The following is a 27,800-nucleotide window of genomic DNA, read 5'->3' as shown; positions in this document are numbered from 1 at the left end:
CCTCTCATAAAGACGTAATGGCGTTTTATATTTTCTTTATTGGAGGTGTTTATTATTCTCAAACAGGTAATGCAGATATTTTTGTAGCAAATCTTCTGCTTTTTGTTACATTGTATATCAAGGTCATGTTGGCCTGTAAAACGGGACAAGAATAAATTTTGCTACTATTTTATTGTAAATGAAATACAGCAAATTATGTGGAAAGGTTTGTCGAAATACGGACAAAATTAATGTTAGATATATTGTCAATGACTCAATTAGTCAAATTGCTCGTCATTGATTTGGACCAAAATTGAATTTAAATAGAATCAATATTTCCCCTCGCTAATAATCAAAGTGCCAAACCTTCAACTTTATTGGATTTTATTATCTTTCCTTGAAAAAAAGCCACATGGAATTCATGAAGAGTCTTCTGAAATATATACGCAGTTGAAGCCATAAAAATGTGCAAGCCTTTTCAAAATGAGGATTAAAAGAGTCGGTTTTTTTGGAGCAAATTTAGTGATTATACAAACTGAATTTTAACTAGTTTTCACCTCTATAAAATTACATGCAGTATTATTGTTTACAGACACAAGAAATGAGCAAAATTAAGCTATTACTGATATTTACGATATTTACTGCTCAAACCTACATAAAACAAGTATTGATTTATTTTGTTCTTGCAGCACGATTATTAATGATAGCTTCCGTCCGGGCCTCCTATCATGACAAATCTTTTAAGTGTAGCTAAACGAAATTGTATAGGTATAATTTTAGTACGTTTTAACAATTTTAAATGAAAACTATGTATAAAAAAATTATATTCCTTGGAATCATCTTAATTCGTGGGAGGCAATGTTCGTGGGCAGGCAAAGGTTTACTTGTTCGCTGGGACGCAATTTTGTGGGTTACTCGTTTATACATGTACGGTAGATTCAATGAATCATTATGTTTACAAAGTAAATATTCGTGGGGATGTAAAAGGTAAAAATAAGGTAGAGCAACGAAATCCACGAAGAATGGTCCCGAGTATATATATATATATATATATATATATAGAAAGCACAAAGAAATTCACTTTTATAAGGATACCCACTTCCGCCCCAGCCCGGGGTTGAACTCTCGACCTAGGGAATCTGTCTCCTAGCAGTACAGGAACAGCGCGCTAGACCGCACGGCTATCTAGGCAAGTCAAAAAACTTGCTTTCGATGCCGATGGAATTCTCGCGGCGCTGTCCTACACTACACAGTCATTGAGAATGGAAGTGAGATACAGTTATTTGGACAGTAGTTTTATTAGAGGATCGTTACCAATACACGTTGTAATGAAATTAATTTTTATTTATAAAGCACATTTTACAACAACTCTTAAACTAACATAACTGCCCTAAGTGAAGAAATATTAATACAGAAAGCACAAAGAAATTCACTTTTATAAGGATACCCACTTCCGCCCCAGCCCGGGGTTGAACTCTCGACCTACGGAATCTGTCTCCTAGCAGTGCGAGAATTCCATCGGCATTGAAAGCAAGTTTTTTGACTTGCCTAGATAGCCGAGCGGTCTAGCGCGCTGTTCCTGTACTGCTAGGAGACAGATTCCGTAGGTCGAGAGTTCAACCCCCGGGCTGGGGCGGAAGTTGGTATCCCGATAAAAGTGAATTTCTTTGTGCTTTCTATATATATATATATATATATATATATATATATATATATATATATATATATATAAGTTCATGCAAATATTGTTATTAATCAGTTTGTATTTGTCTACGCATTTGTATAATTCTGCAGATGTGACAGAGTTTTCAACAAGTTTTAATAGCATAACCATAGACAGGATTATAACAACAGATGATTTTACTACAACAGGTATACAATATATAATTTGAAATGCAAGTCAAATTGATTACAATCATCGTTTCTGAGTTTTAATTTTCTTTCTATTCACCAGACATTTTCTTTACATTCTATATCTTTACATCTCTTTATAGGTGACATAAGTTCATCAGATGATTCCGAAGGAGGGGAGGAATTTTCCACTACCCTCAGTACAGTATATTCTTTGAGCACAGAAATTGAAAATACCAAAAGTATGTATTGTACAAATTTATCCTACTAAAATATTTTCAAGTAACTATTTATAGTATGCCCTTTCAAATAAATTTATTTTTTGCTGCCTAAACATACAATGTAAATAAAAATATTCATACTTTTCAAAAAATACTATTGTAAACTATAGTTTCCTAAAGTAATAACTTTGACAGTATGAAAACTATAGTTAACTAAAGTATATATCTTTGACAGTTTGATTTACTATTGTGATAACTATTAAAACTTTGATTTTCTATAGTGATCACTATGACACAATAGTGAAATCTATGAAAACTTATATTAACTATAGCGATCACTATGACACTGTAATATAACTATGAAACCTTTGAAATACTTCAGTGATCACTATGAAATCTTTGATTTGTTATGGTTATCAATCTAATATACCTTATATCGATGTATATAATATGATAACTCTATACATCTTGTTTTATGTACTAAACTATTAATATAATGTGATTTAATAATATAAAAAAAAAAAAAACAAGTAAAAATGAAAAACAAACGATATTCATTTTAGAAATGTTTAGCAAGTAGCAGTCATTGATAAATGAGGTTTCAAAAAGCATCGCTTAAAATTAAAATTATAAAGTCACCATAATCACTCAGGTGACCTATTGCTGTTTTCGTCCGTCGTCTTGCGATGTGCGTCGTCCGTTAACATTTGAACATTTTCAGCTTCTTCTTTGGAACCGCTGACCAAATTCCATCAATTTTGGCATACAGCATATACATGTAAGAGTGAAGAGGAACAAAAATCGTGGATTTCATGGTCCCTGCCCCCCTCCCCCCCCCGGGGGGGGGCTTAAGAGGTGGTGCTTAAACAATCAGAATAAGTGTTATTTTCTTTACTCTTAGACATCCAGCAGTTGAACTGTTGTCATGATTATAATAAGCATTGAGTCCTCTACAAAAATTGTAAAATTCATGGCCACAGTGTCAGGGGCTCTAGTGCTAGGGTGAGGTTATATAGATCATATAGTGAAAATGTATTATATCTTTGAAAATCTTCTATGCTTGTAGGGATGAAATTAACTAACTAACTACATAGTTATGAAAAGCAAGAGTGCCTCTTCCAAAATTGTGAATATAATGGCTCCTGAGTCAGGGGTTCTGGTTGTAGGTTGGGGCTCTATTGATTTTAAAGTGAAAATGCACTTATTATTTCAAAATCTTTTTCTCTGCTCTTGGGTATTAAAGAGACTAATTAAGTACATAGTTATGTTGAGCAAGGGTGCCTCTTCCAAAATAGTGAATTTCATGTCCTCAAGGTCAAGGACTCTGGTGTAAGAATGGGGCTCTATTGATTATATTGTGAAAATGCATTGGTTCTTTGAAAATCTTCTCTGCTCCTTGGTATTGAACATTTGCGGAATAGCGGACAGTGGACTAAAGACTTCAGACTTTGGACGTTAAATACTGTAAGGGGGATATTTCAAAGTGTAAAATTTATGAATCGCCTTTTATTTGAAGTAATGCAATGGCACTTAATATCATTATTATAAACTAAACTGTATATTTCTGTGAAATTTATAAATAGGAACAGATGCAAAACAGTTTACGCAATGTTCCAGTCAGTTTCTTCGGAATCAGACTTCACACCGAGAATCTTAAATAGTATTGGGACTTTTTGGTCAAGAAAACATTGCATACTATCTGAACCCTCCCGCACACACACACTCCTTCGTGTTCAGCAAATACACAAAGTGCATAGTTTAGATGAGCAAAGGTTCTTCATTTAAAATGTTAAAACTTGTATTCCCAGGGTGAGGAGTTCTGGTGTTTTTCGAGGTGAGGGGGGGGGGGGATTGATAACACAGGCAAAATATGTTAATTCTTTGAAACTCTTCAATTAAGTGCATAGTTATGAGGAGGAGGGTGCCTTTTCCAAATTTGTGAATTTCATGACTCTGGTTAGGGTTCTGGTGTTAGGGTAGGCTGTGTTGAATCTGTAGTGCAAATGCATTATTTCTTTGAAAATCTTCTCTGCCACTGGGCATAAAGGAGGCAAACAATGTAAAAGTTTGAATAAACAAGGGTATATTTAACAGATTTTTGAACATCTGTACCATTTACTCAAGTGTTCTGGTCATGACCAGGGTTCTATTAATTTGTATTCTACTGAGAGAAGTTAATATCGTTTGTCATTCAATTTTGATAATCACTGTGAATAATGTATTTGAAAGCTTAAAAGAATAAATGAATTATGCAAGTATTTTTATTGTATAATACAAAAAGTATTTTTTTTTTAGTTTTGATGATCAGGTAGACTTGTAAATAACAGATTAATAAAATAAGAGAGACCAAAGTGAGAGATTATAATATGGGGTTAAAAAAGGACAGAAGGAGGACTGATTAGTTCGTTAGTAGTCTGCATGCTGATAGTGATAAATGGGGGACAGATTAGGACTTAATTTAAGAGTTGTTACTGTATACTTAACTTATTATTTCGTTGACCCTTATCATCATATTTCTCTTGCTTTTGGGCAACAAAGCTTCATCTTTCACTTTATTTTATACTCTATGTACAATACATTTGACCGTTAAGGCCCTTAAGCCTCTTATTTGAAATACAAGACATCAACAAATAACTTGGATTAAAATCTGCAAAATTTTGAATATAATCTTTGGAGAAAATCTGTACAACTGGATATTATCTATGTTGTGCAATTAATCTGAAATGAATTGAAACGTCTATCACAGAACGTTATATACCGTTATGATAAATCTTTAACATTGATTTACCATAGTGACTACTTTGACACTTTGATTCACAATTGTAATAACTTTGAAAACTTTGATTACTATAGTGATCACTGTGACACTACAGTGATAACATTGAAAACTTTGATTACTATAGTGATCACTGTGACACTACAGTGGTAACATTGAAAACTTTGATTACTATAGTGATCACTATTACACTGTAGTGATAATTTTGAAAACTTTGAATCACTATAGTGATAACTTTGATTTACTATTGTAAACTATAGTTTACTATAGATTTTTTTTTCTTCTGGGAGCATTAAAATATATCTCGGAAGATTATAAAAGCTCATATAAAAGATTATCAAACATGTAAAAACTACTACCCTTTAAAACCAGAAAAATGCTTCCGATTGATCTGTAAAAATTGAACATTCTCCAAAAGTTTGTTCTTTTTTACGATTGTGTTTTATGTGGTTCTTCGCTTAAGTGACTATATGTGCGTAATGTTACCAGCCATTCAAAGAGTTCCATTGCTCGTGTCTTGTTATCTATAAATAGTCCGAATATAAATAGAGATTATTTACTTAAGAAAATATAATTAAATAAATTATAAATATTAATTATGTAATAGGGTAATATTTTTTTTAATTTAATCAAAGAGACGTCACCTGATTGTCGATTGCCGGGAGTATTATACAGAGGAACTAAAAACATAACGCTAACAGGACGGGTGTGCCAGAGATGGGCTGAGCAGAGTCCACATGAACATAATTATGATGTCATCAGTCTTGCACAAGAGAACTATTGTCGGAACTTTGATCGAGAGGAGCCGTGGTGCTTCACTACTGACCCGGATGTACGCTGGGAGCTCTGTGGTGTAGATGTTTGCGGTAAGTTCAGAAATATAATAAAATTCTTGATATTGTTCTAAATATTAATCAAATCTCTATCAGATGGAATCTTAATTGGTGTTTTTTAAACAAAATTTCTTTAAATAGTTTGAAATGACTTAAAATTTCTCTTCGTTTCAGCGACTCCATGTCTGAATCAGTCTTTTTATAGGAATGACGTCATTAAACAGTGCTACTCAGGCAATACTCAGGTGGCAGCTGCAGACTGCGAGTAATATTTTTCCTTTTATTTAGAATTGTGATAATCAATTTTCACATTAGATTTTCACAAACTTCATGGTTTTTATCCTTTGTAAACTGAATATGAACTTATATACAGGAGATATGCCCCAGCTAGATGAAAATGAAGAAAAATATTAAAACTCGGCTAAAATGATTTTCTGTGATATATCAATTAAAATCAATTCTACTTTTGAAATTTATACAATACATACATGTTACAATCTCATCAGTATTGATTGCAAAAAAAAAAAAAAAAAATATATATATATATATATATATATATATATATATATATATATATATATATATATATATATATATATATATATATATATATATATATATATATATAACGGTAAAAAAAAGAGTCAAAACTAGACTCTTCATGATATGTTCTATATTTTTTTACCATTTCAGATTTAAAGGAAAATATTTTGATATTTTTTTTTATCAAATAACCAGCAAAGAGTTTGCAAATCTTACAGTTTTGATTTTTGATATTTTTTTCATGAACCCATAGTATCTATAAAATTTTGTATAACTCCATAAAAAAGGAAAGTATTGTAAATTTTTACATTTTGAGATGTCAATTTTAAATATCCAGCTGCGGACGGTACAATTTTGTGTTTCTTAATATGATGTACAATAAAGTATTACTTACAACATACAAATATTTTGAGGTAAAAGTTTATTGAAGAATTTCTAAAATTTGCTTTAAAGTGTGAAAAAATTGGCAACCGTAATTTGAGATGGTCCCTAAAAATACCCATCGATGGATTTTCCTAAAACTTGGCATGTATACTGAAATCACTTTAGGTTAAACTCAGAGGAAAAAGTTTTTCTATCTTAGTTTTAACGCAATAAAACCCGAATCGGACCTCTTAAATGATACATAATTCTCATTCCATTTAAAGGTGCTTGGACACAGATTTGAAGTTAATATTTTCTCAGATTTTCTGTATAATATCATGACTTATATGTTGCTATAGCATTTCATACTAAACTATAATAAAAATCTTATTTCATCTCGAAGTTATTGAAAATTCAAATTTCTGGACGCGTTTGATTGACACATCCTTGAACTTTCATAATTTTTAATTTTATTCTTAATACTGAAGAAAAGTGGCAGTTTTGTTGTGTATTAATGAAAAGTATTAAAACTATTATCCAGAAAATTCAGAGTAGAAATGTTCGAAAGCAAAACCCACTCACAGTATTGTCAGTCCGTGCTCAGTGGTGTGTGCAGACTTTAACAATTGAACACACCCGGTGAATTGTAAACATTAACAATAACAGAGCTCGTGCCCTGTTTACAGAAACAGTTTACGTTTCACGGGTGTATTCAATTTGTTAAACTCTGTACACAACACTGAGCACGGGCTGACGATATTAGTGAGGGGGTTTGCTTTCGCACATTTCTACTCTGAATTTTTTTTAAATATTAAGGATAAAGATAAAATTTTTGAAAGTGCAAGGATGTGTCAATCAAACGCGTCCAGGAATTCGTAGTTCCAATAATTTTCAGATAAAATAAGTTTTTAACTGTATTGTCGTGTGAAATGCTATTGCAATATATAAGTCGTGATATTGTACAGAAATTTTGAGAAAATATTAACTTCAAATCTGTGTCTAAGCACCTTTAAAAGAAAGTACTTTCCGCATTTGATTTTTATTCTATCAATATTATGAAATGAGCACCAACCACACGATGAAAAAGGTGAAGATATCGAACCGTGAGCGATCTCATTAAATTAATTCTTTAAGTAAAACGAATAGTGAATATGGCCAAAAAATAACCTCCTTAAAGTACCATTTAACGGCAAAACATTGGAATTATATTTATCTTCAACCGTTGAACATATAAACTCAAACTGGAATTACATTGTACATAGACTAAGAAAACTTACTAAGCAATTTTCATTATTCATTATTTTGTTATTTGAAAAAATCCTGAAATTACAAAGAACTACTTTTCCAGATTGATTTCTACATTTGGTCTTTGTCTAAAGAAACAAATAGAAATTTCCTCTGGCGTGAAGTGTCCTGAAGTAAAATTGAGATCAATTCTTCTACAAATGAAAAGCAAAATAGAGAGGTCATTAGGGAAGTCTATATCTAATTGTAAGTACAAATATTTTATTACAAAAATCAGGAAAATATCAACCCTTACTTGGAAAAACAGCTGTTCAACATTACAATAGGGTATAGAGGGGATTAGAATTTTAAGAACAGTCCATTGATACAAACTGCATGGATTTGTTTTGAGGATGGGTCAAAAATAGACTCTTTCAAACACAAATATGTAATAAAATTTTAATTGTTTATATCAATTGTGTTGTTGTGCTTGTCATAGAATTGATATCCCAACAACAAAAGCAATAAAAAATATACCTGAAATATTAAACTAACAATTAAAAATTGACTTCAAATGAAAAAATTTGTTGTCAGATGTTGCCAAAATTATTGGGGGGTTTTTTAAACGCAGATTTTTTATAATTTACGTAATAACCTTTTATTTTATTGGTGTTTTTTGGTTTTTTAACAGATTTTAAGTCACTTTTTGTACTGTTTTCTTTTTTCTCTCCTTTAATTTTAAACACAGTATTCTTTTTATAGTGTACATAACAAACTTTTCTTTGGTTGTTTTCACAGGTGTTAAGTCCCCATGTACTGATCCTACTTACGCCGATTCCCTCAGATTGATTAGATATGCGGAACCTTGCATTCAAATATTTCCCGTTATTGATTTGACATTGGACACACCAATGGATAGCCTCTGCCGGTACGTAGTTCTTTTAATTAGGTTACCTGAGTCATTCAGGTGACCTATTGCTATCCCTTTTGAGTCTGTCGTCGTCATTTGAACATTCTCAACTTCTTTTCTTGAACCGCTTAACCAGTTTCAACCAAATTTGGCATAAAACATCCATGGGTGAAGTGGAACACAAATTGTGAATTTCATGGTCCTTGACCCCCCCCCCCCCCCCCGGGTCCCGAGTATTGGTGCCAAAACCACCAAAATCAATGCAATTTTTAAAAATTTTCTTCTTTACTCCTGGACATTAAGCAGTCAAACTGTTGGCATGTTTCTAATAAGCACTAATCTCACTACCATAGTTGTGAAATTCATGGCTCCAGTGTCAGGGTTCTGGTGCTACGGCGGGGCTGTATAGATCATATAATGAACGCGCTTTATTTCCTTCTGAAATTCCTATTCTCCTGGGTATTAAACAAACTAACTAAAACATAGTAAAGATAAGCAAGGCTGCCTCTTCCAGAATTATGGGCCAGGCGAGAGCGTGAACGGAAATTTGAGTTAGAAAAATTAGAAAGACAAGAGTGAGAAAGATAGCGTGAAATGAACTTTGAGTTAGAGAAATTAAGATTACAGCACCAAACAGAACCTTTAAATGTCAGGTCTGAATTTGACGCAGCCAGACATTTCAGATTAACTGCAAAATTATTTGTTAAAAGGCACTCTGGAGTTGATATTAAAAAGATGCTTGAGTTTCTGATTGACAATATCCATGTAGTTTTTGGAGATCAAATCTTCCAACAATCTGTTTGAATTTCCATGGCTACCAATTGCGCGCCCTTATAAGCAGACCTTTTTTGTATTCATATGAAGCAAAATTTATTCAAAAACATCTACATGAGAAGAAGAAAACACTTGTTGTGGCCCTCAACTCGACATTTAGATATATCGACGACGTATTATCAAGTAACAATTGTTACTTACATTCATATGTCGCCTCGATATATCCCAGTGAGCTTGAAATAAAAGATACCACAGATTCTACCACATCTGTTTCAGATTTTAAACTTTTACTAGAAAATGACGTTAATGGTAACCTAACAACAAAGCTTTATGATAAACGTGCTGACTTCAACTTTTCAATCGTCAACTTCCCTTACTTATGTAGCATAGAACTTGATCACCTGCATATGGGGTTTATGTTTCTGAATACGCAAGAGCATGCTCTACGTATGAAAAATTTCTAAAACGAGGCAAGCTATTGAAAAACAAACTGTACAAAAACAAGGATATCAACAGTTTCATATTTGAAGTCATCTTTCGCAAATTTTTCGGTCGATACAATGACCTTGTCAGCACATACGATCTATCTTTGAGTCAAATGCTGACAGACGTTTTTTAAACTTATTATTAGGCCATTATTTATACACTGAACTGTCTTCGGATTTTTCCGGTTTTGTTTCCTGATCATGACATGGAGCATACAGCGGGTGTGACCGGTCGACCGGAGATGCTCACTCCTCCATGGCACCTGATCCCACTTCTAAATTTTGAGGTCCGTGTTTACTCTGCTCCAAATTTGTATCGTTTCGTTGGACTTTCGAGATTGAATATTGTTCGTTATCTTAATATTTCATTCCAAAATTTAAAGAAAAATATGTGGGCAAAATATTTCCCACAATTCGAAAAAGTTGCAGAGAATCTTAAATGGCTAGGAAATGTTTGGTCAACTAAGCTACATAGTGTACTGATTGGCAAAGCGGCTCAGGTATACTCTGCACTAGGGGTAGCTGAGAGTTAAGAACATGACAAGTTCAAGGCAGCGATGTTAAAAGCATACTAATTAGTACCCGAAGCTTATAGGTAAAAGGTAAGAAAATATAGAAAATTTGATAATCAAACATTAGTTGAATTTTCACCAGAGAAAAAAAGATTTATTTGATCACTGGTTTAGATCTAAGAAACTTGAATTTTTTTTTGCTAATTTGCGTCAATTCATCCTGGTAGAAGAGTTTAAGGAATGTGTTCCTCAAGATTTGAAAACACATCTAGAAGATAAGAATGTGAAAACTCTTGAAGAGGCAGCAGTCATATCTGATACTTATTCTCTGTCTCATAAAAAGAATTTTGTTACAAGATCTCAGACTAGCAATAATTCTACAAATTCAGACATATATAAAAAGATGGTTCAGGGTATCAGTCTTTCACAAGTCCCTAATCTCCATTGCAAGGTGGTTCTAAGTCCGGTCCAGGACGTTTTGAAGGTTCCCCTGGAATATGGTCGCTTCCTACTTGTAGTTATCGTAAGAAAAAGGGTCATTTGATCAGCAAATGCTTTAAACTTAAGAGAAAAATATCCTTGATAAAACTCAGCCACACGCTTGTGCGGCAGTTAGGGTGATAGGGAAGCCTTAGTTTCGATATTTTCTGACAATCCTAATGTTCAGGGCTCAAAGTCCAGTTCTGTTGATTCTATGGAGGATTATAAGCCCTTTATGTCTCAGGGATTTGTTTAACTCGGTGACTCTAGCGAAATTAAACCTTTCCAGATTTTGAGAGATACTGGTGCTGAACAGACTTTGTTTTTAGAGGGTGTGCTTCCTTTGTCTGAGCAGACTTCTACTGGTGGGTCAGTTTTATCACAAGGTTAGGAGCTAGGCGTCATTGATGTTCCACTACATAGAATGTGTTTGAATTCAGATTTAGCTACTGGACCTGTAACTTGTGGGTGTTAGATCTATTCTTCCCGTTCCAGGCGTTTCTTAGTTGCTAGGCAACGATTTAGCTGGTGGAAAAGTTGTACCGAATCCCATAGTTTGTGCGAAAATCACTCCAGATGTCATTTGTAATGATGAAGACGATGAAATTATCCAGTCTGTGCTGTTACTAGAGCGATGGCCAGAAGACGAGAAATGGAGGCTGACCATACTCAAGCCTTTGACAAGGCAAATTCCTCTACTGACATTGATTTGAATGATACTTTCTTTTCTTACCTTGATGGCACTGAAACAAGCATGGATAAACACAATATTAAAAAGCCGGTGGAGAATGAACCTTTATCAAAATTTAATGGTGATGATGATAATTTACCAGTAAACAAAGACAAGGACATCCGCCGCAGTCGAGAGCAGTTACTTTCTGAACAACATAAAGACCCTGATAGCATCCAACTTAGTAAGAGGGCACTTTCACCAGAAGAGACCACTAAAGTTGGAGAATGCTTCTATAAGAAAGATGGCATCCTTATATGAAAATGGCGGCTATCTGACACTTTCCCGACCTAGATGAAGTGTGGCGTGTTGTTCACCAGATAGTGGTCCCAGCTGCTTCTCATAGAGATGCCATGAGTTTAGCTCATGACACACATCTGGCAGGTCATTTAGATGTCAACAAGACTTATAATAGAATTTGAGTCATTTTTCTTCGCCTAAGCTAAGAAGGATGTTTCGGAGTTTTGTAAGTCATGTCATGTTTGTCAGATGGTAGGTAAACCGAATCAGAAGATACAATCTGCTCCTCTCCAACCAATTCCAGCTTTTGAAGAACCGTTTAGTCGAGTGTTTGTGGACTGTGTAGGACCTTTGCCTAGGACTAGGTCAGGGAACCAGTATTTACTAACCATTATGTTACATCCACTTGATTCCCCGAAGCCATACCTCTAAGGAATATTAAGGCAAAGACCAAATTAAGGCCCTTACCAAGTTTTTCAGTTTTCTAGGAGCACCTAAGGCAATTCAGTCAGATCAAGGATCGAATTTTATGTCGGAATTGTCCCAGCAAGTCATGCATGAGTTAGGTATTAAGAAGTATAAATCGACTGCTTATCATCCTGAGTCCCAGGGGGCGCTTGAACGCTTTCATCAAACCCTAAAACGATGCTGAAGACCTGTTGTTACCAGTATGAGAAAGACTGGGATAAAGGGGTTCAACTTGTACTATCTGCTGCAGGAGAGGCAGTCCAGGAGTCTCTTGGGTTTTGTCCTTTTGAATTGGTGTTTGATCATACGGTTAGAGGTCCTTTGAAATTGCTGAAGGAAAGGTGGCTTACTGAAATTAGTTATCTTAATCTTTCAGTTTATGTGTCTGGTTTCAAAGAAAAATTTTATAGTGCTTGTAAATTAGCAAAAGAAAATTTGAAGAGTTCTCAGATGAAAATGAAAATGTGGTATTGCAAAGATGCCAGGAATCGAGTTTTTAAGCCATGTGATAAGGTTCTCGTATTTTTACCTATTTCTGGTCATCCTTTACATGCCAGATATTATGGCCTTCATGAAATTGAAAGCAAGATTAGTGATGTAAAATACGTAGTTAAGACGAAAAGAGAAACGGGTTTGTCACATTAACATTTTAAAAAAGTACTTTGAAAGGTGTGACCGAATTTTTGTAAAACCACTTTCCACTTTAGCCAATGCGAAGACTATTCAAAATTGTATTGAAAATGATATGAGTGTAGAAATGAATGCGAAAGATTGTAATCGGAGTGCCCGTTTGGAAAACTCAGAAATTTTGGCTGATTTTAATGCCAAACTTGGACATTGGAACATTCACCAAAAAGAACAAGTTGAAAACTTGATGAATGAGTATCATTAAATCTTTTCAAATGTTCCAAAGAAAACTAATGCAGTTTGTCATGATGTCATAGTGGGGGACGCTTTGCCTATCAAACAACATTCTTACCATCTAAATCCAATAAAACTGCAGTACCTAAGAAGAGAAGTGCAGTACATCTTGGACAATGACATTTTAAGCCTATTAAAAGTAATTGGAGCTCTCCATGTATTCTTGTACCAAAACCGGACGGTAGCTACTGATTATGTACAGGCTTTAGAAAGGTGAACTCTGTCACAAAACCTGATTCGTATCCAATCCCTAGAATCGATGACTGTATTGACAAAATTGGAAATGCCAAATTACTCACTTAATTTGACCTGTTTTTAAGGGCTACTTGCAAGTGCCGTTAACTGAAAGAGGAAAAGAAATATCACAGGAAGAAACAAGACCTTTCAGTTAAAACTGAATGGCGGCTTTCAGTGACTTTGCAGTGGCCATTCAGTCACTGAATGGACCTTTCAGTTACATTTCAGCCACAATTCAGGTACCTTTCAGTCACCATTCAGCGGACACAATTCAGTGACCTTTCCGTCGTCTTTCAGTCGCCTTTCATCGACTTTTCCGTCGTCTTTCAGTGACCTTTCCGTCATCTTTTAGTGACTTTTCAGTCGTAATTCAACGACCTTTTCCTCGGCTTTTCATTAGTTTATCAGTAATTATTCCTTATATTTTTTTTTGAAATAAAATTATTCACTTTTTTAAATGACTGACAGGTGTTTTTGCTTTCTTATATTGAAGATAAAATTCAGATAATACAATTGGTAATGGTTAGATGATCAATTTTCTTAAAATTGTGTACTAAAATGTTAAATTGTGATTATTAACTATAACATTTATGTCTAAATATAATTTTTTAAACATTAAAGATTACAATTCAACTGTGGACTCATAAAATTTAGAATGATTTTCGAATTTCTAATTTGTTTCATGAAAATTGATTTAGAAAAAAAAAATTATTTAGATGATGAAAAATAATATTCGTATCAGAATTTTAATAACGGGAATAGATTTGTCTTATTTTTTTTCTTTCTGTAAAATCTCTCAATCTGTTATGAACATTTTCACAAGCTTCTTCAATTTGGTAGTTAAATGAATAAGCAGGCAGTCAATCTGAGAATAAATCGAGGATATCGATCAAAATGCTCTTAGAATAAACAAGAAAAAAGTTTCTTATTTTTTCAGCTGTAAAATAATTTTTCATTAATTTTATATCCATCTCACACATTGTATAATGCGGTTAGTTTTCATGGAAATATATGGTTATGAAAGACGAGACAGAATTAATTATTTATACCTTTTTTTTATTTATTATAAATTTTGTTTCTTAATTGTTAAAATCGCATAATATTTCAGCTTCTAAAGGATATCGTTTTATTTTACATAAACAGAATTAATTATTTATGCCTCTTGTGGAAGAACTTTGATATTGTAAATTATTTTCTTGATTGTTAAAATCGCACGATAATTTAGCATGATAAAAGATACGGTTTTAAGAATTTTCAACGTTTTTCGAGGTGAAGATCCATCTTGAATCATTTCTTTGGAGAGAAAAAAAAACAGGTGCCCGTCGCCGATAATTGTCCTCATCCCGATGAGAGATGTATAATTAATTAGTCAGCCAAAAAAATCCGCGCAATTAACATAGAATATACAAAATGTATACAATATATATACACATTGCCTAGCTAATCGATACAACAGGTGAACTGGGTATCTCAAATCGATTTCTACCACTTCATTGATTTTAAATCATCATTATTTCAACAAGACGCCGTGGCGTAATGGATCAGGTCACTGACTATCAAACGGAAGGCCGGGGTTCGATCCCGGATTCCTGTATGATTTTTTTTCTTATATTCATTTTTTTTAATTCGAAAATAGGTTCATTTAATACCAATATAATAAGAAAACGTGAAATAAAATTTCAAAGTTAAAAAATAATCCGATTATTCAATAAAAAGATACAGCTGAAAGATAACTGAAAGGCCACTGAAAAGTTTCTGCCATTCAGTCGACTGAATGGTAACTGAAAGACCACGGAAAAGTCACCGGAAAGGAACTTTTCAATGACCTTTCAGTGACCTTTCTGTGGCCATTCAGTTACCATTCCGTCGACTGAATGGTGTAATTTCATCCTGTGTATCTGATTTTGCTACACCAGATGAACTGTACAAGTATAAAGTAATGCCTTTGCGCATGAAAAACGCACCAGCTACATGTACACTCCAAAGGATGATTCACTCCCTTCTTCAAGACCTCGAGCCTCGGAGGGATGTGAGGCCTACATCGATGGCGTTATCATATACAGCAACACATGGGACGAGTATCTACGAATTATGCGTGCATTTTTCGACATTAAAGCTCAAGCAAACTTAACTGTGAACCTTGACAAGAGCGAATTTTGTCATGCTTATGTTAAGTATTTAGGTCACAAAGTAATTCAAGGTTATGTTACACTCATTATGGCTAAAGTGGAAGCTATTGCAAAGTTCCCGATTCCTCCAAACAAGAAAGAGTTCATGAGATTTTTGGGCATGGCCGGGTTTTACAGAAATGTCCACATTTTTCCTCCGTAGTTAGTCCCCTTACAATTTTTTTACAAAAGAGGGTTAACTTTGAATGGACAAAGGACTGTGAAAAATCATTTCATAAAATCAAATCTGTCCTCATGAGCAATCCACTTCTTTCAATTCAAGATTTTTCTAGGCAATTCAAGCTTACTGTTGATGCTAGTGATGTAGGAATCGGGGCGGCTGTGTTTCAAGAACAAAAGATAAGTTAGATAGAGTTGTTTCTTATTTTCAAAGAAACTTACAAAATGTCAACAAAATTATTCTACCATTGAAAAAGAATGCCTTGCTTTGTTGTTAGCTTTACAGCATTTTGATGTTTATTTTAATGTTACTTTACATCCAATTCTTGTATATACGGATCATAACCCCCTGCCGTTTTGGTATAAATTGTCAAACAAGAATCAGAGACCTATGAATTACTAGATGGATTATGTTGTTACAAGAATAATATAACTATTAAACATATCAAGGCAAAGACAATGTCATCGCAGGTGATTGTCAAGAGTATCGTGACCATACTAAGTTTTTACATTGATGTAATATATTTTATTTTGACAATTTAATTTTTCATTGACATTCAAACTTTTTTAAGGGAGTGGTTTTGTGAGGTGTGTTTTTGTATTGTTTCGTCATGTATATATTAAGTAACATAAAGAAACTTTCTAGAAATTCTAGAAATTGTGAATACAAAATGTTACTGGAACATTCTGGACATACACGAAATTCAAGAATGTTCTAGAAAAAATGACCATACATGTTGACCACTCTGGAACGATTGTATGCAAGTAAGACTGGCGTACCAATAGACTGGATTAACAAAGAGACGAGTACAAAGAGGCTGGGATAGGATAAGCGTTGGATACTCTCACTGGGACATTTGTGTAGTTAAGGACACTCTGTTTGAATGTATGATTGGATTCCTGCTGTAAGTTTGTACTTTTTTAAATTTATATATATTAGTGTAAATAGATAGTTGTTAAGTTTAAACTGTGTGATTGATTTTTGCTGGCATTTTTGGTTATTCTGAATCCTAACAGTTATAAATATTGATATATCCATTAAGTCGACATCTTTTTTGATAAAAAAAATATATATATATTTAAAAACTTATTTTATCTTTTTCTAATTTAGATTTCATCAAGGCCAAACCTTTAAATACAATCGACCCAATAAAGTTTATGTTTATTCAACAATGATTTCGAATCATCTGCCATTTAGAACAGCACGCTCTTATATAATATATATAATACAATATATGTTAAATACCTGATATCAATATTTACAAAAATGTGACAGTAAATGTCTGGGATGGTTTGTCTAGGTAAACACAGACATGTGCTTGGAATGCATTAATTTTCAGCAAAATGTCGTGGTATGCTTGAAGTGATAAGGAAAAAATAATTAAGTACTGAAGCTATTAATTTATATAATCAAAGAACAATTAAAATGCAATACAGACTTAAATATATGTAAATGTAGCTTATATGTAAACTGAATTTGCAAAGAAAAAAAATGTTTGTGTACTACTTTTGTTTTTAAAATGATACAAATATTTTAACTCTAAAAAGAATTCTTTACATTTCTTGTGCAGTTAAAATAAGAGCTAAATCGATATATTCATAGGCGTAAATCCATAGGACCTGCATTTTCCCAGGGTTTTCCCAAACCTTTGGGGTTCATCCATAAGAAGAGTGCGGCCTTTACATGCAACGTAACGGTTAAGGTTTTTGATTCACCAAAATATTATCCGACAATATTACTGATGAAATATATGAAGATAACGAACAGTATTCAAGCTAAAAAGTCCATTAAACATTACAAACCTGGTTCAGAGCAAACACGGACCTCCAAAACATCAGAAATGGGATCAGGTGCCATGGAGGAGTGAGCATCCCCTGCCCACCGGTCACACCCGCCGTGTGCTCCTTGTCATGATCGGGAAATGACGGAAAAATTCGTCGACAATTAAGTGTGAAAATAATGGCCTAACAGTTAGTATGAAAAACGTCAGTCAGCATTTGACTCAATGATAAACTGTATTTGCTGACAAGGTCATTGTATCGACCACAAAACTTACGAAATGATGACTTTAAACGAGACTGCTGATATTCTTGTTTCATCAACTTGTTTGTCAATAATTTACCTCGTTTTAGAAATTGATCGTACGTAGAGCATGTTCTTGCGTGCCGAATCAACTGAGAGATATAAATCACGTATGCAGGTGATGAAGGTATATTACTGCATAAGAAAGGGAAGTTGACAATTGAAAAGTTAAAGTCATCACGTTTATCATAAAGATTGGTTGTTAGATTACCATTTACGTCTATTCAAGTAAAATATCCATATATGAAACAGATGTGTCAGACTCTGTGGTATCTTTTATCTCAAGCTCACCGGGATATATCGTATCGACATAAGAATGGAAATAACCATTGTTACTTGACACTACCTCGTCGGTATATCTAAATGTCGAGTTGAAGGCCACAGCAAGTGTTTTCTTCTTATCACGTATAAAGTTTTGGACAAATTCTGCTTCCTATGAATACAAAAAAAGGTCTGCTAATAACGGGGCGCAATTGGTACCGATCGGAATTCCAATAGATTGTTGGAAGACCTGGTCTCCAAAAACCACATAGATATTGTCAATCAGAAACTCAAACATCTTTTTAATGTCAACTTTAGAGTACTTGTGTGTACAATCAGAATGTTGTTAGCAAAATAATTTTGCAAATGACCAATGACAAGTAAGTAAATTTAAGAGTTCCATTTTTATTGAAAAAGCAGCTGTCAGTGATATCAAAAGGCCTGGATTTTAATTCATCGTGGGGAACGGTTGTGTATAAAGTTCAAAAGTCGTAAGTTTTTAAGCTGTTGAATTTGGTAAAATGTTGTGATTTCAAATTTTCCAAAAGTTCCTTGGAATTTTTAAGTATCCACATCTGATTTCAACATTTCTCGAATATGTCGTTGCACAGTACTCTTGAAGTTTCCCCTTCACTACTGTTAATATCTTAGTGAGGAGTAAAGAAAGAGGCTTGGTTGGACATTTACTGGAACCCGCTATGTATTTTTATTTGTTAGGATTTTTATGAAGTTTCGGAATCCAGTATAGATATGGTAATTCAAATTCATTTTGGTTGTTTGGAATATTAAAAATATTCAAAATAGACATATGATTTTGAAGAATTTCTTCCTTAGAAAGAGAACTATGAGTATAAGTTGGATTACCACTTGTAGAATTAAATCCAAGTTCCTTTTAATTACATTTAATATAATGAGTCTTACAAACAAAGACAATGTTACCTGCTTTGTAAGCAGGGACCAGTACGTACTGATTATGTAATCTATCTACTTTTTTTTCACTTCTGGATTATTGAATACAGAAGGATAGATGGTTCTCTTGGCAACCTTAAATCGCCAAATTTGTGTCCCGCCAAAAAACGGCTTTATAATACGCAGTTGACCGTTAAGGCCCTCAGGCCTCTTGTTAGACATACAAGGTTTTGAATAAATTCTGCTTCATAAGAATACAAAAACAGGTGGTCTGCTAATAGCGGGGCGCAATTGGTACCAGTTGTAATTTCTATAGAAGACATGATCTATAAAAACTACATAGATATTGTCAATCGGAAACTCAAGCATCCTCGTCGATATATCTAAATGTCTAAATATGGAGTTGAAGTCCACAGATTTTCTTGTTCTTATGTAGTTTTTAGTAACTTCTACGTCATTGGAATAAAACCGTCACAGTAGCTCAGTCGATAGAGCGCTCGCTCCATGATCACAAGATCGTGGGTCCAATCCCCGGCCACGACAGACCTAAGTCGATAAAAAATAGAAAGCAGCTGTTCCTTCGCCAAGCGTTCGGCACTTTGAAATGGAAATTGCGGGTCTTTCGAATGAGACCTTAAAAGCCGGTAGGCGTTTGTACAATAAATAACTCTCCTTACTCTATGGCTCTGATGGATGAGTAGAGGTCTAAATGTGAAATCCTTCACCGATAAATTATTATGTATCTATATGAGTGAAAAATTCTCCAACGGGACGTAGAACATATAAAACAGGAATAAATACAGGTCTAATAATAAAGGATCAAAGTTTGTGCCCATAGAAATTTCAACAGACTGTTGGAAGACACGATTTCAAAACATATATAGATATCGTTAGAGAGGAACTCCAGTATCTATTTTAATGTCAACCTCAGAATACCTGTGTGTAGAGTCAGAATGATTTTAACAAAGTCATTTTGTAATGACCAATTACAAAATAGAAAAAATTCCGAGTTCTATTTTTTCTTGAAGAAGAAGTTGTGTAAATAAAGCCTAACATTTAGTTTATCGTCAGGAATGGTTGTATAAAGTGTTGAAAAATCAGACGTTTCCATGTTACTGACTTTTAAGTTTTTGAAATTTGATTTACACTACTTCTTGAATCCTCTGAAGTATCTCCTTCGCAGCAGTCAATATTTTATTAACAAATCATGTTTAACAACTTCCAAATTGAACACAGGGCAAAACGCTGTAGTAAGAGGTCAATTTTCAAGAGGGTCATTTCTAACGTATTAACGTCATTAGGGTCGGGAAAAAATTACCAAGTTGTTAAAAAAATGACCCCGGGTATAAATTTCACAACTCATGCTCTGAATTATCAAAGTTGAAAAGTCAACGCCGATTCAATATTCATCATTGGAAAATGAACCCCAGGTCAATTTTCAACCTGGGTCAAAATTCTTCGATACACCAGCAGAGACTGACCTAAGACGATAAAGAATAGGTAGCAACTTTTCCTCCGCCAAGCGCTCGGCACTTTGAAGTGAAAGTTTCGGTTATTTTTTCCGGATTAGACCTTAAAAACCAAGGCTCTGTGTCACGACAGGCATTGACACGATAATGATCCCTCACCTCTCAATGGCCCTGAATGCCTAGTAAAGGTCTTAGTTTGAAGCCCTTCATCGGTATATGGTAAAGTTTCTATGTGAGTGAAAAATTCTGGAACGGACGTAAAACAACTTACAAAATCGATCAACAAAACAATTTTTAAATAAATTGATATTACTAATGGAGTAATAAGATGATGATGAATTTTTTATGTTTCAGGTGTTTTTCTCTTTTTTCAAACATGTTGTGACAACTCTGAAAAAAGTGTTGCACATATCCTAGTGATCTTGTTCAATTTTGCACATGAATTCTATCTACAATATGTGGAATTATTTATTTTAATTTCCTTGCTAGATGTGATTGAGTGTAAATCATACTGCATGATTTAAATAAAATGTAATTTGAATTTCTAGATTAATTCATAAAGGTCCGAGTAAAAGTAGTCATACCTATATAAAGTAAAATTTTTCTATACGATCCATTAGATTTAATGCCTTTTTTCCTGCTTATAGAACTGCGGTAGGAATAGCTCACTGTGTGTTAGCAACGGTAACTAATGAAACGGACTCCACCTGTTTGACCAAAGACAAAATCAACGTCGCCAACAATTTTATAAACCTGATTCCCAAACAATTTTCGACCAGGATAAATTTTTGTAAGTAATTTTCTTTTACATTTTCTTTTCTCATTTCTTTAGAAAAGAATATCTGGTTCTTAGGTCCTCTACATCTTAGGTTTATATTCAAATCGCAGGATCAGTTATTCTTTTAACGTTTTATAATACAATAATACAAATGATAACCACTACATGTTTTAGACGTATAGTAAATGTCTTCACACAACAAAACCACGATTCTAGTATTTGAATGAACCAATCTCTGCTTTACATTTTTTCAATTCAAACTGAAAGAGGAATGTAATTATTAAGACAATTATATTACGTTTTATTTGTTCACTACAAAGGAGACCCGTAGACTAAAATGTAAAATCGCATTTTTCTTCGCAATGACTGAAAACAGTTTCTGAATTGCTTTTCTTATGACTGTTTTTTTTATTCATTGTTGTAGTAGGGGAATGCTTATGGCAATAGAATATGGAGATAACTAATAGTAACCAAAACACGACAAATCGGGAACAAAGCAAACACTGACCTCTAAAAACATTAGAGGCTGGATCAGGTGCCATGGAGGAGTAAGCATCCCATGTAGTAATATTATTCAAATTAGCATTCCAGGAAATTTATTCAGTCAGTACTGCACATCAGTATATTATAATTACAAAAACCATATTACATATATTGCAATAATCAGGTTTTACAAGGAGTCTAAATTGGAAGGGGAGACCCCTTATCAATTCCTTGTTCATTCTTTTAGTATAAAATGAAGGATGTTAGATATAAATACAACATGGTATATATAAAATTGTTTTAAAATATGTGGCAATGCTACTGTAATACTACTATAAACATGTGTAGAAGATTATAAATCAACAAAATTCAAATATACATTAGATCAGTTTGATATTTCAACATGACGTGACAGAAGAACATGATGGATTTAGTACCCAGTGGTGAACAGACTAGATATGTGATGTAAACCCAATAACTGAAGGGATGTACTTGGTGATTCAAGTAATATTTATTTTTTCCCTTAGATATAAATATCTATGCATTGAAGGATAATATGACATCCATCTTAATTTTGATGAGTGTCACAAACATGACATAAACTATCCGAACTTTTCTTGCCTTGATATCTTCCTGATTAAATATTCAAAAGCATGACAAAAATTAAAAGTTAACTGACCGAACTTTGTTTCTTCAATGTGATTGTTGTAGACAATAAGAAAATATTTATGTCAATCCCCTTTTGATTCGATACGCAAGAGTATGCTCTACGTACGATCAATTTTTTTTTAAAACGAGGGAAGCTATTAAGCAACAAGTTGACGAAACAAGGGTATCAACAGTCTCGTTTGAAGTCATCATTTCGCAAGTTTTATGGTCGATACAATGACCTTATCAGCAAATACAATCTATCATTAGGTCAAATGCTGACTGACGTTTTTCATACTAAATGTTAGGCCATTATCGGAACACTGAAATTTCTATGGATTTTTTTTTCTGCTTACCCGATCATGACAAGGATCACAGGGCGGGTGTGACTGGCCGGCAGGGGGATGCTCACTCCATTACAACTCATCCCGAGTCTGTTTTTGGAGGTTGGTGTTTACTCTGCTCCCGATTCGTATTTTTTAAATGAACTACTGCTAGTAATCTCCATATTTCATCTTAGTAATACTACTGTTTAAAAAAGTTAAAAAATGTAACAATATTTTGGTCAACAATGGAAGAACAGTGCAACAGCTCTTAAGGAACCCAGCTTACCATCATAATTAAGCAATAAAGCAGGGAAGGAGTTCCTCTCATATTTTTCTCGATACATAAATATTTTAAAACTGTAATAGCTGGGACTATACCTCAATTATGTTACATTGATATAATATTATTTGATAATGTGCAGTGTATGTGTTTTTATATACAAAATATTGTTTTGTTATCCTTTCATTTTTATAGGCATAAAGAATAACTTCACTGAGTTTCTTTCACCAGGTATTATAGTCAATTAGCGATATAAAATCATGTTCTACATTTTATTTTTAAATTATAGAAAGTATCAGTTTCAGAAATTTAAAGAAAGTGTACATCTACCAAAGTATTACATAATATCTAAGGTAATAATTTTATTGATTACAAGCCTTCTTACATGTAGAATTTTTATGCATTATGTTTTCTCATTTAGATGTAGAAAACACAGTTCAAGACTCAACGACGAATGTAAATCAGACTCTGCTTTTCTGTAAGTTTCAGATGAATAGCAGACCTATTTTTGTATTCACATGAGGCAGAATTTATTCAAAACTTCTACATGAGAAGAAGAAAACACTTGTTGTGGCCTTCAACTCGACATTTTGATATATCGACGACGTATTATCAATTAACAATAGTCACTTTCATTCATATGTCAACTCGATATATCCCAGTGAGCTTGAAATAAAAGATACCACAAATTCTGAAACATCTGTTTCATATTTAAATATTTTGCTAGAAAAAGACGTTAATGGTAGCCTAACAACAAAGCTTAATGATAAACGTGATGACTTCGCCTTTTCAATCGTCAATTCCCCTTACTTATCTAGCAATATAACCCTTCACCTACATATGGAGTTTATGTCTCTCAGTTGATTCGATACGAAAAAGCATGCTCTACGTATGAACGATTTCTAAAACGAGGCAAGCTATTGACAAACAAGTTGACGAAACAAGGATATCAACAGTCTCATTTGAAGTCATCTTTTCGCAAGTTATTCGGTCGATACAATGACCTTGTCAGCATATACAACCTATCAATGAGTCAAATGCTGACTGGCGTTTTTCATACTAATTGTTAGGCCATTATTTATACACTGAATTGTCTACGGATATTTCCGGTTTTTGATTCCCGATCGTGACAAGGAGCACACGGCGAGTAAGTGACCGGTCGGCAGGGGATGCTCTCTCCTCCATGGCACCTGATCCCAACTCTAAATTTTGAGGTCTGTGTTTGCACTGCTCCAAATTCGTATCGTTTCATTGGACTTTCGAGATTGAAAACTGTTCGTTATCTTCATATTTTATGAAGGAGTTTGGTGAATCCAAGTCCTACGAATACCAAATGTTCATTAAGATACAGTGTTTAGATATCGCTTTTCAAAAATGAATAAACATGCACCCTGCAGGATGTTTACATATATTTTTGAAGGAAAATGTATCAACTAATTCAGAACCAAGTATCATGTTCAGAACAATTAAAATATAGCCGTTTAATCCAAAAAGATTATCATTGTGATAAACTATTATTTGCAGCCCTTCGTTCATTTCATGAATAAATATATTAATGTTCCTTAGTTTGTATAACCTTGCCAAGGAGACTGAGCTCGTTTTTTGCTCAATGTAGGCGAAATGAGAACACATGTATTAGAATGAATAATGTCATTTATTTTGTAAATGACGAAAAGATATACATGTATACAAAACAGGGGGTCATTCATAAACATGTAACTATAGTAATAGCACATGTGATGCTGAACACACCCTAGCAAAAAATACTATTGTAAACTATAGTTAACTATAGTTAACTATATAAAACCAAAGTGCCAAAGTGTCAAAGTTATCACTATAGTAAATCATATTTTCAAAGTGATCACTACAGTGTCATAGTGATCACTATAGTGAATCAAAGTTTTCATAGTTATCACTACAGTAAATCAAAGTGTCAAAGTTATCACTGAAGTAAATTGAAGTGTCAAAGTTATCACTGTAGAAAATCAAAGTTTTCATAGTGTCAAAGTTATCATTATAGTTAACTATAGTGAACTATAGTTAAGGTTTTTCCACCCTCACAATTTTAATGGTTCAAAGTAGAAAAAAACTGCATTTATTTTCACTGATTATAGTTTAAATTAACTAACAATTACATAAAATGTCTAGGTTGCCATACTTTTTAAGATGTCAGACATAAATAAACAGAAGTATATTTCATCATGAAAAATCTTACATTTTTAGTAAATTGTATTATAAAAATTATGTAAAAATTGGTTAAAATACATACATAAGTCCGATGCTGAAAGTTCCAAAATAATTTCTACTTTATAAATATGTTTGAATTGTAAATGTCAGAGAAACTATCTTACATAAGAAGTACAATAAAGAAAAGGCCTGAAAGAGTTATTGCCCTTAGCAACATTTTTTAAAGATTAATTAACTAATTAAATAAAGAAAATATACATTTTTAAAATTCTTTAACCCAATAATAATTTTTATTACACCTATTGAAAAGCATTCTTCCAAAAGATATTTTTCTGTTTGGTATGAATTTAAATTAGTAACAGTTTTTGTAAAAACCTATGACATCACAGGAGGATGGAAATACCTTAACTATAGTATTTTCTTTTTTGTTAGGGCAATCATGACCCCCTAAAATATATCGATACTTAATTTTTTCTTAAAGATGTACACGTCATAATAGTGCTGTAAGATTTGTTTTGATTGTTGGATGTGTTTTATATTTTAACTATTGAAATTTTGTAAACTTTATTTCTGTATCTGTAAGATTTCTGCATTCTTTTATCTAAATCTAATGTATTCAACTGGTCAAAGATATGTTCTGCTTTTAATTTATTGCCTATTTGTTTACTTACATTTCAGCACTTATAGGAATGCTCATTTGTTTATTTTTTTGGACAGTAGAATTTATATAATTTCTGTTTCAGTGCTCGTCGGATTTGGGGTTCTTCTCCTTTTTGTCGCCATCTTGGTAATCAGCTTATTGAAAATGAGGTTTGTATTCATTTTCATATCATAACAATAAGTGTTACGCAATGCTACGACACTTAAAAGGAGCTTTATTATTATTAATTAGTGCAGCTTAATAATTCAAGATGTACGGCCAATTTGCTTGACATTGCTGATTATGTTATTTGCTTACCGAATGCATTGCAGTTTTCACTTTTGATTATTTATCATCCTACTAAATAGGCTCATTGGCCCGTTTCTGTAATAGACAGAGAGAGGCTTGTAATTTCTATCATTGATTATAATTAGCAATATTTATTCAGTTCTTTATTTCATGTTTCCTCCTTAATACAATAAATGTCAATATGATATCGTTTTCACCTGTTTCACACTGTTTTTAAGAAATGAATCCGCTTTGTTTGATATCATTACTTTTACACTGAAACAAAGTAGATCAGATGCATCAATGCACTGCAATAAAGATTGGCAATACATAAAAAAATCGAACAGAAAGATGTCCCTTTGTTCATATTTATTTCTTCTTTTCCATTAAAAGCAAAATCTCAGCAAGAGTTAATGTCTCAACTTCAATCCAAAACAATCTTGATTTTTTTTATTGTATGTAAGACTGAACATTAATTTCTTAATCTACCTATTTTCACATTTATTGTAACAGATTTATTATTGAGTCTGTAACTATGTAACTATTTATTAGAAATTTTAAAGTTTCGAAGTCCAACGAATTGCTAATTTGTAGCTGGGAACAGAAAGAAAATTCTTTTTTTTAATCACAGAACAATGTTATTAAGGAAAAGAAGAAAAGACTTGATGCGCCTTCCGAGCATTCCAAAGACAGGGAGTCCTCAGTACGAAGCCACCTTTGTTGTATCAGATGCTCCGCACCTTGATCCCGATTATGACGTCATAGAAGAGATGGACGAGGGTTATGAATGCTTACCCAAACCAAAAATAGAGAGCACAACACAGACATTTTCAGAACAAAGAAATTTTAACACTGAAGAACCATATATTGTACCTAACAATGTAGATGCATCTTATCTTGAGGCATTGCATGTTAGGAAAAATATCATTGATTACATAAATATCCATCCTTATATAGATATAGTGGAGTATGCTGTGGATAATACCGTAGATGACCAGTTTTTTCAAAGCAGGAATGGAGAAAATCTGAGAAATTTAGAAACGCAAACAGCATCGAGTAATGAAAAAAAGTAGCTAACAATTTTGAAAAATCAATGTTTATTGATTCAATAGACCTTTTTCCACTAAATATGCTAAACTGTCATCTTAATAACAAATTATCAATCGATAAGTGATTCAATAAAATAATGGAATCAAATATGTTAAGGTCAAGATAAGTACATGTAAATGAGTTTATACTGTCTTTTTGATGCTAGATCCATTATGACTTCATAATTAATTTAAACCCACTTTTTCCTGTACTATACAGCTTTTAAAGTATTATGTAGGAAATAGAATACTTTTATGGTATTCAATTCGAAATCATGTCGAAAGTAATTCCGGTATCTATATTCAATATCATTTTAAAGAAGAGGTCAAGGATATGTAAATTACCGGGGTTTTTTTTAGAGAGACTGTAGGCAATCTGGATATATTTGTATTGTTTGATATTGCAAAAAGTCCCATATCTATATCTAATTTTCTTCATTTTTCATTAAAAATGACAGTTTAAAA

General features: G+C 33.1%; 1 protein-coding gene across 1 annotated transcript; it reads left to right on the top strand.

Annotated features, from left to right (window-relative positions):
• LOC133186096 (uncharacterized) lies at nucleotides 1–27,800 on the top strand. Its single transcript, XM_061321376.1, has 12 exons — nucleotides 1–66; nucleotides 1,774–1,851; nucleotides 1,974–2,072; nucleotides 5,463–5,693; nucleotides 5,835–5,925; nucleotides 7,915–8,057; nucleotides 8,589–8,718; nucleotides 21,265–21,407; nucleotides 23,328–23,363; nucleotides 23,554–23,610; nucleotides 26,063–26,129; nucleotides 26,879–27,800. Exons 1-12 carry the CDS (start codon nucleotides 18–20, stop codon nucleotides 27,318–27,320), a joined length of 1,566 nt encoding a protein of 521 aa, XP_061177360.1. The 5' UTR covers nucleotides 1–17; the 3' UTR covers nucleotides 27,321–27,800.

The sequence above is a fragment of the Saccostrea echinata genome, unplaced genomic scaffold (genome assembly GCF_033153115.1).
Source record: "Saccostrea echinata isolate AGI-Se365-2 ecotype Australia unplaced genomic scaffold, CSIRO_AGI_Sech_v1 ptg000012l, whole genome shotgun sequence".
NCBI classification, from domain to species: domain Eukaryota; kingdom Metazoa; phylum Mollusca; class Bivalvia; order Ostreida; family Ostreidae; genus Saccostrea; species Saccostrea echinata.
The sequence above is the reverse complement of the archived record's forward strand: the minus strand, read 5'-3'. Positions and strand labels throughout refer to the sequence as shown.

Excerpts from the sequence above, each read along its gene's own strand:
- LOC133186096 (XM_061321376.1), top strand. The coding sequence starts at position 18 with ATGGCGTTTTATATTTTCTTTATTGGAGGTGTTTATTATTCTCAAACA. Across the intron at positions 5,694-5,834 it reads CTGTGGTGTAGATGTTTGCG|CGACTCCATGTCTGAATCAG; the intron begins GTAAGTTCAGAA and ends TCTTCGTTTCAG. Across the intron at positions 8,058-8,588 it reads AGGGAAGTCTATATCTAATT|GTGTTAAGTCCCCATGTACT; the intron begins GTAAGTACAAAT and ends TTGTTTTCACAG.